Source organism: Physella acuta, unplaced genomic scaffold (assembly GCF_028476545.2).
Source record: "Physella acuta isolate Inbredline_101_S28 unplaced genomic scaffold, ASM2847654v3 ptg000481l, whole genome shotgun sequence".
In the NCBI taxonomy this organism is placed as follows: Eukaryota; Metazoa; Mollusca; class Gastropoda; family Physidae; genus Physella; species Physella acuta.
The window spans coordinates 645,001-653,032 of NW_026732000.1; the positions used below are offsets into that span (position 1 = coordinate 645,001).

At 35.6% G+C, this 8,032-nt stretch overlaps 2 protein-coding genes across 2 annotated transcripts in view; both read right to left on the reverse strand.

Annotated features, from left to right (window-relative positions):
* LOC131944109 (serine/threonine-protein phosphatase 6 regulatory ankyrin repeat subunit B-like) overlaps positions 1–3,439 on the reverse strand; it is a 5,212-nt gene extending 1,773 nt beyond the window's left edge. Inside the window, exons 1-2 of the mRNA XM_059304617.1 lie at positions 818–3,439; positions 193–703 (exon numbers count right to left, since the gene is read on the reverse strand). Coding sequence (XP_059160600.1) covers positions 193–703; positions 818–3,132 — 2,826 coding nt within the window. The 5' untranslated portion in view covers positions 3,133–3,439. The remainder of the gene's footprint in view (positions 1–192; positions 704–817) is intronic.
* An 843-nt stretch (positions 3,440–4,282) lies between these two features.
* Positions 4,283–7,392, reverse strand: LOC131944110 (serine/threonine-protein phosphatase 6 regulatory ankyrin repeat subunit B-like). The gene is made up of 4 exons (XM_059304618.1): positions 7,199–7,392; positions 5,794–6,842; positions 5,341–5,532; positions 4,283–5,202 (listed from the first exon to the last, which is right to left on the reverse strand). The coding sequence occupies exons 1-4, from the start codon at positions 7,390–7,392 to the stop codon at positions 4,283–4,285; spliced, it is 2,355 nt and encodes a 784-aa protein (XP_059160601.1).
* Positions 7,393–8,032: the final 640 nt, after the last annotated feature.

Genomic DNA, 8,032 nt, shown 5'->3' on the forward strand with positions numbered 1-8,032 from the left:
TTTCAGTTCTCTACAATTTTCGTTGACAAAAATAGATATTTTTTCCATTGTATTATAGAGTTTGTTTTCAACAGCTTGTAATAATATATCTAATAAATAAATAGCGAGGGATTTTCTAAGATATTTTTTATTAGCCACAATATTATTCCTATTAAATGGTATTGGACTTAAATCGCTTGATTTTTCAGTTACTTGTATTAGAAGAACTTCTTTAAGCAATAATTGTAGAATGTTATCATGTCCTTTGTTTGATGCATGCATTAAAGCATCCCATCCATCTATATCCACTCTTTTTAAATCAACACCGCTGTTGAAAAGCAACTCTACTAGTTTTTCATGTCCATTCCTTGATGCATAAATTAAAGCATTCCTTCCATTTTCATCCACAATTTCTAAATCAGCACCTCTATTGATAAGCAACTGTACTAGTTTTTCATGCCCATCTATTGATGCATGCATTAAAGCATCCCATCCAAGTTTATCCACTCTTTTAAAATCAGCACCGCTGTTTATAAGCAACTCCACTACTTTCTCATGTCCATAGCTTGATGCAAGCATTAAAGCATCGTATCCTTCTTTATCCATTTTTTTTAAATCAGCACCACTGTTGATAAGCAACTCTACAACTTTTTCATGTCCATTGTTTGATGCAAGCATTAAAGCATCCCTTCCATTTTCATCCACACTTTCTAAATCAGCACCTCTATTGATAAGCAAATCCACTACTTTCTCATGTCCATAGCTTGATGCAAGCATTAAAGCATCGGTTCCTTCTTTATCCATTTTTTTAAAATCAGCACCTCTGTTGATAAGCAACTCTACTACTTTTTCATGTCCATTGCTTGATGCTAGCATTAAAGCATCCATTCCATTTCCATCTGCCTTTTCAAAATTAGCACCGCTTTTTATAAGCAACTCTACTACTTTTTCATGTCCATTGCTTGATGCTAGCATTAACGCATCCCATCCACTTTTATCCACCCTTTTAAAATCAGGACCGCTGTTGATAAACATCTCTACTACTCCCTTATGTATAATACTTGATTCAGGCATTGAAACATCACTTCCATATCCACGCACTCGTTTAAAATCAGCGCCATTTTTAATAAGCAACTCCACTAATGATGTATGTCCATTGTTTGATGCAAGCATTAAAGCACTCCATTCATCTTCATCCAGACTTTCAAAATCAGCACTGCTGTTGATAAGCAACTCCACTACTTTCTCATGTCCATAGCTTGATGCAAGCATTAAAGCATCGGATCCTTCTTTATCCATTTTTTTAGAATCAGCACCATTGTTGATATGCAACTCTACAACTTTTTCATGTCCATTGTTTGATGCAAGCATTAAAGCATCCCTTCCATTTTCATCCACACTTTCTAAATCAGCACCTCTATTGATAAGCAACTCTACAACTTTTTCATGTCCATTGTTCAAAGCAATCGTTAAAGCATCCCTTCCATTTTCATCTACCCTTTCAAAATTAGCACCGCTTTTGATAAGCCACTCTACTACTTTTTCATGTCCATTGCTTGATGCTAGCATTAACGCATCCCATCCACTTTTATCCACCTTTTTAAAATCAGGACCGCTGTTGATAAACATCTCTACTACTCTCTTATGTATAATACTTGATTCAGGCATTAAAACATCCCTTCCATATCCACGCACTCGTTTAAAATCAGCGCCATTTTTATTAAGCAACTCCACTAATGATGTATGTCCATTGGTTGATGCAAGCATTAAAGCATTCCATTCATCGTCATCCAGAAATTCAAAATCAACACCGCTGTTCATAAGCAAATCGACTACTTTTTCATGTCCATTGATTGAGGCAAGCATTAATACATCCCGTCCATTTTTATTTACTGTTTTTAAATCAGCACCGCTGTTGATAAGCAACTCTACTACTTTGTTATGCCCATTGAATGAGGCAAGCATTAATGCATCCCGTCCATTTTCATCCACTCTTTTAAAATCAGCATTGCTGTTCATAAGCAACTCTACTACTTTTTCATGACCTGTGATTGATGCATGCATTAAAGCATCCCATCCAAGTTTATCCACTCTTTTAAAATCAGCATCGCTGTTTATAAGCAACTCCACTACTTTTTCATGTCCATTGTTTGATGCAAGCATTAATGCATCCCGTCCATTTTTATCCACTCTATTAAAATCAGCACCGCTGTTCATAAGCAAATCTACTACTTTTTCTTGTCCTTTGATTGATGCATTCATTAAAGCATCCCATCCGAGTTTATCCACTCTTTTAAAATCAGCACCGCTGTTCATAAGCAACTCTACTACTTTTTCATGTCCATTGATTGATGCATGCATTAATGCATCCCGTTCATTTTCATCCACTCTTTTAAAATCAGCAAAGCTGTTGATAAGCAACTTTACTAGTTTTTCATGCCCATCCATTGATGCATGCATTAAAAAATACCATTCAAGTTTATCCACTCTTTTAAACTCAGCTCCGCTGTTTATAAGCAACTCCACTACTTTCTCATGTCTATAGCTTGCTGCAAGCATTAAAGCATCGGATCCTTCTTTATCCATTTTTTTAAAATCAGCACCTCTGTTGATAAGCAACTCTACAACTTTTTCATGTCCATTGTTCGATGCAAGCATTAAAGCATCCCTTCCATTTTCATCCACACTTTCTAAATCAGCACCTCTATTGATAAGCAACTCTACTACTTTTTCATGTCCATAGCTTGAAGCAAGCATTAAAGTATTTTTTCCATATCCACGCACTCTTTTAAAATCAGCTCCGCTGTTTATAAGCAACTCCACTACTTTCTCATGTCCATAGCTTGCTGCAAGCATTAAAGCATCGGATCCTTCTTTATCCATTTTTTTAAAATCAGCACCTCTGTTGATAAGCAACTCTACAACTTTTTCATGTCCATTGTTTGATGCAAGCATTAAAGCATCCCTTCCATTTTCATCCACACTTTCTAAATCAGCACCTCTATTGATAAGCAACTCTACTACTTTTTCATGTCCATAGCTTGAAGCAAGCATTAAAGTATTTTTTCCATATCCACGCACTCTTTCAATATCAGCACCTCTATTGATAAGCAACTCCACTACTTTCTCATGTCCATAGCTTGATGCAAGCATTAAAGCATCGGATCTTTCTTTATCTATTTTTTTTAAAATCAGCACCTCTGTTGATAAGCAACTCTACAACTTTTTCATTTCCATTGTTTGATGCAAGCATTAAAGCATCCCTTCCATTTTCATCTACCCTTTCAAAATTAGCACCGCTTTTTATAAGCAACTCTACTACTTTTTCATGTCCATTGCTTGATGCTAGCATTAACGCATCCCATCCACTTTTATCCACCCTTTTAAAATCAGGACCGCTGTTGATAAACATCTCTACTACTCTCTTATGTATAATACTTGATTCAGGCATTAAAACATCCCTTCCATATCCACGCACTCGTTTAAAATCAACGCCATTTTTAATAAGCAACTCCACTAATGATGTATGTCCATTTGTTGATGCAAGCATTAAAGCATTCCATTCATCTTCATCCAGAGTTTCAAAATCAGCACCGCTGTTGATAAGCAACTCTACTACTTTTTTATGCCCATTGAATGAGGCAAGCATTAAAGCATCCCTTCCATTTTCATCCACACTTTCTAAATCAGCACCTCTATTGATAAGCAACTCTACTACTTTTTCATGTCCATAGCTTGAAGCAAGCATTAAAGTATTTTTTCCATATCCACGCACTCTTTTAAAATCAGCTCCGCTGTTTATAAGCAACTCCACTACTTTCTCATGTCCATAGCTTGCTGCAAGCATTAAAGCATCGGATCCTTCTTTATCCATTTTTTTAAAATCAGCACCTCTGTTGATAAGCAACTCTACAACTTTTTCATGTCCATTGTTTGATGCAAGCATTAAAGCATCCCTTCCATTTTCATCCACACTTTCTAAATCAGCACCTCTATTGATAAGCAACTCTACTACTTTTTCATGTCCATAGCTTGAAGCAAGCATTAAAGTATTTTTTCCATATCCACGCACTCTTTCAATATCAGCACCTCTATTGATAAGCAACTCCACTACTTTCTCATGTCCATAGCTTGATGCAAGCATTAAAGCATCGGATCTTTCTTTATCTATTTTTTTAAAATCAGCACCTCTGTTGATAAGCAACTCTACAACTTTTTCATTTCCATTGTTTGATGCAAGCATTAAAGCATCCCTTCCATTTTCATCTACCCTTTCAAAATTAGCACCGCTTTTTATAAGCAACTATTCTACTTTTTCATGTCCATTGCTTGATGCTAGCATTAACGCATCCCATCCACTTTTATCCACCCTTTTAAAATCAGGACCGCTGTTGATAAACATCTCTACTACTCTCTTATGTATAATACTTGATTCAGGCATTAAAACATCCCTTCCATATCCACGCACTCGTTTAAAATCAGCGCCATTTTTAATAAGCAACTCCACTAATGATGTATGTCCATTTGTTGATGCAAGCATTAAAGCATTCCATTCATCTTCATCCAGAGTTTCAAAATCAGCACCGCTGTTGATAAGCAACTCTACTACTTTTTTATGCCCATTGAATGAGGCAAGCATTAATGCATCCCGTCCATTTTCATCCACTCTTTTAAAATCAGCATTGCTGTTCATAAGCAACTCTACTACTTTTTCATGACCTTTAATTGATGCATGCATTAAAGCATCCCATCCAAGTTTATCCACTCTTTTAAAATCAGCATCGCTGTTTATAAGCAACTCCACTACTTTTTCATGTCCATTGTTTGATGCAAGCATTAATGCATCCCGTCCATTTTTATCCACTCTATTAAAATCAGCACCGCTGTTCATAAGCAAATCTACTACTTTTTCTTGTCCTTTGATTGATGCATTCATTAAAGCATCCCATCCAAGTTTATCCACTCTTTTAAAATCAGCACAGCTGTTCATAAGCAAATCTACTACTTTTTCATGTCCATTGATTGATGCATGCATTAATGCATCCCGTCCATTTTCATCCACTCTTTTAAAATCAGCACCGCTGTTGATAAGCAACTTTACTAGTTTTTCATGCCCATCCATTAATGCATGCATTAAAAAATACCATTCAAGTTTATCCACTCTTTTAAAATCAGCTCCGCTGTTTATAAGTAACTCCACTACTTTCTCATGTCTATAGCTTGCTGCAAGCATTAAAGCATCGGATCCTTCTTTATCCATTTTTTTAAAATCAGCACCTCTGTTGATAAGCAACTCTACAACTTTTTCATGTCCATTGTTTGATGCAAGCATTAAAGCATTCCTTCCATTTTCATCCACACTTTCTAAATCAGCACCTCTATTGATAAGCAACTCTACTACTTTTTCATGTCCATAGCTTGAAGCAAGCATTAAAGTATTTTTTCCATATCCACGCACTCTTTTAATATCAGCACCTCTATTGATAAGCAACTCCACTACTTTCTCATGTCCATAGCTTGATGCAAGCATTAAAGCATCGGATCCTTCTTTATCTATTTTTTTAAAATTAGCACCTCTGTTGATAAGCAACTCTACAACTTTTTTATTTCCATTGTTTGATGCAAGCATTAAAGCATCCCTTCCCTTTTCATCTACCCTTTCAAAATTAGCACCGCTTTTTATAAGCAACTCTACTACTTTTTCATGTCCATTGCTTGATGCTAGCATTAACGCATCCCATCCACTTTTATCCACCCTTTTAAAATCAGGACCGCTGTTGATAAACATTTCTACTACTCTCTTATGTATAATACTTGATTCAGGCATTAAAACATCCCTTCCATATCCACGCACTCGTTTAAAATCAGCGCCATTTTTAATAAGCAACTCCACTAATGATGTATGTCCATTGTTTGATGCAAGCATTAAAGCATTCCATTCATCTTCATCTAGACTTTCAAAATCAGCACCGCTGTTGATAAGCAACTCTACTACTTTTTTATGCCCATTGAATGAGGCAAGCATTAATGCATCCCGTCCATTTTCATCCACTCTTTTAAAATCAGCACTGCCGATCATAAGCAACTCTACTATTTTTTCATGTCCATTGTTTGATGCAAGCATTAAAGCATTCCTTCCATTGTCATCCACACTTTCTAAATCAGCACCTCTATTGATAAGCAACTCTACTACTTTTTCATGTCCATAGCTGGAAGCAAGCATTAAAGCATTTTTTCTATATCCACGCACTCTTTTAATATCAGCACCTGTATTGATTAGCAACTCCACTACTTTCTCATGTCCATTGCTTGATGCAAGCATTAAAGCATCGGATCCTTCTTTATCAATTTTTTTAAAATCAGCACCTCTGTTTATAAGCAACTCTACAACTTTTTCATGTCCATTGTTTGATGTAAGCATTAAAGCATCCCTTCCATTTTCATCTACCCTTTCAAAAATAGCACCGCGTTTTATAAGCAACTCTACTACTTTTTCATGTCCATTGCTTGATGCTAGCATTAACGCATCCCATCCACTTTTATCCACCTTTTTAAAATCAGGACCGCTGTTGATAAACATCTCTACTACTCTCTTATGTATAATACTTGATTCAGGCATTAAAACATCCCTTCCATATCCACGCACTCGTTTAAAATCAGCGCCATTTTTAATAAGCAACTCCACTAATGATGTATGTCCATTGGTTGATGCAAGCATTAAAGCATTCCATTCATCTTCATCCAGACTTTCAAAATCAGCACCGCTGTTGATAAGCAACTCTACTACTTTTTTATGCCCATTGAATGAGGCAAGCATTAATGCATCCCGTCCATTTTCATCCACTCTTTTAAAATCAGCACCGCTGTTCATAAGCAACTCTACTACTTTTTCATGACCTTTGATTGATGCATGCATTAAAGCATCCCGTCCAAGTTTATCCACTCTTTTAAAATCAGCACCGCTGTTCATAAGCAACTCTACTACTTTTTTATGTCCTTTGATTGATGCAAGCATTAATGCATCCCTTCCGATTTCATCCACACTTTCTAAATCAGCACCTCTATTTATCAGCAACTCTACTACTTTTTCATGTCCATCCATTGATGCAAACATTAAAGCATCCAATCCACCTTTATCCACTCTTTTAAAATCAGCACCGCTGTTGATAAGCAACTCTACTACTTTTTCATGTCCTTTGTTTGATGCAAGCATTAAAGCATTCCATCCGTCTGTACCCTCTTTTTTTTTAAATCAGCTCCGCTGTTGATAAGCAACTCTACTACTTTTTCATGTCCATCGAATGAGGCAAGCATTAATGCATCTCGTCCATTTTTATTCACTCTTTTAAAATCAGCACCGCTGTTGATAAGCAACTCTACTACTTTTTCATGTCCATTGTTTGATGCACTCATAGAACTATTCAACTCATCTTCTTTTAATTGGTTACTGTTAGCTCCGTTGTTTAAACGCAAATCAGCAGATGTTCTTTGTCTATCGCGTGATGCCATCGTTAAAACGTGTACTCCGTCTATCTTTACAATATTTACGCTCTAACCGTAACATAACGATATCGTGATAAAAATATTAAAGCATCTTCTTTTTTAAACTGTGTTTTATTTTCATAAATTCGATTAACTATTAGTTTCATTTACAATTATAAACATTTATAAAAATTGTATAGACTAATTTCCAATATCTTTGCCTTTATAATATTTCTTTGATTTTCTTTGAATTTTGGCGTTGAGCAGATTTGTATTAATAAATATATCTTGGCAACGTAGTCCATCAAATGAAAATCTTCAAATTTAGGAATAAAGGTTACGAATCGGCATGGGTTGTCAAGGCATATTGTTCTTTAGACGCTGTGAGCACATTATATCTTCTTTCTTTTAAAAGAAAGACTTTTTAAATGTGTATTTTGCCATGTTGCATTTCTGTTACCTGGTTTTGGATTTGTGATTTTAATAATAAACTATGTCTATTATCGCATAACATTTTTGTGCCTTTTGTGTATTGACGTATTTTTACAATTTTTTCGCCTTAAATAAGAAT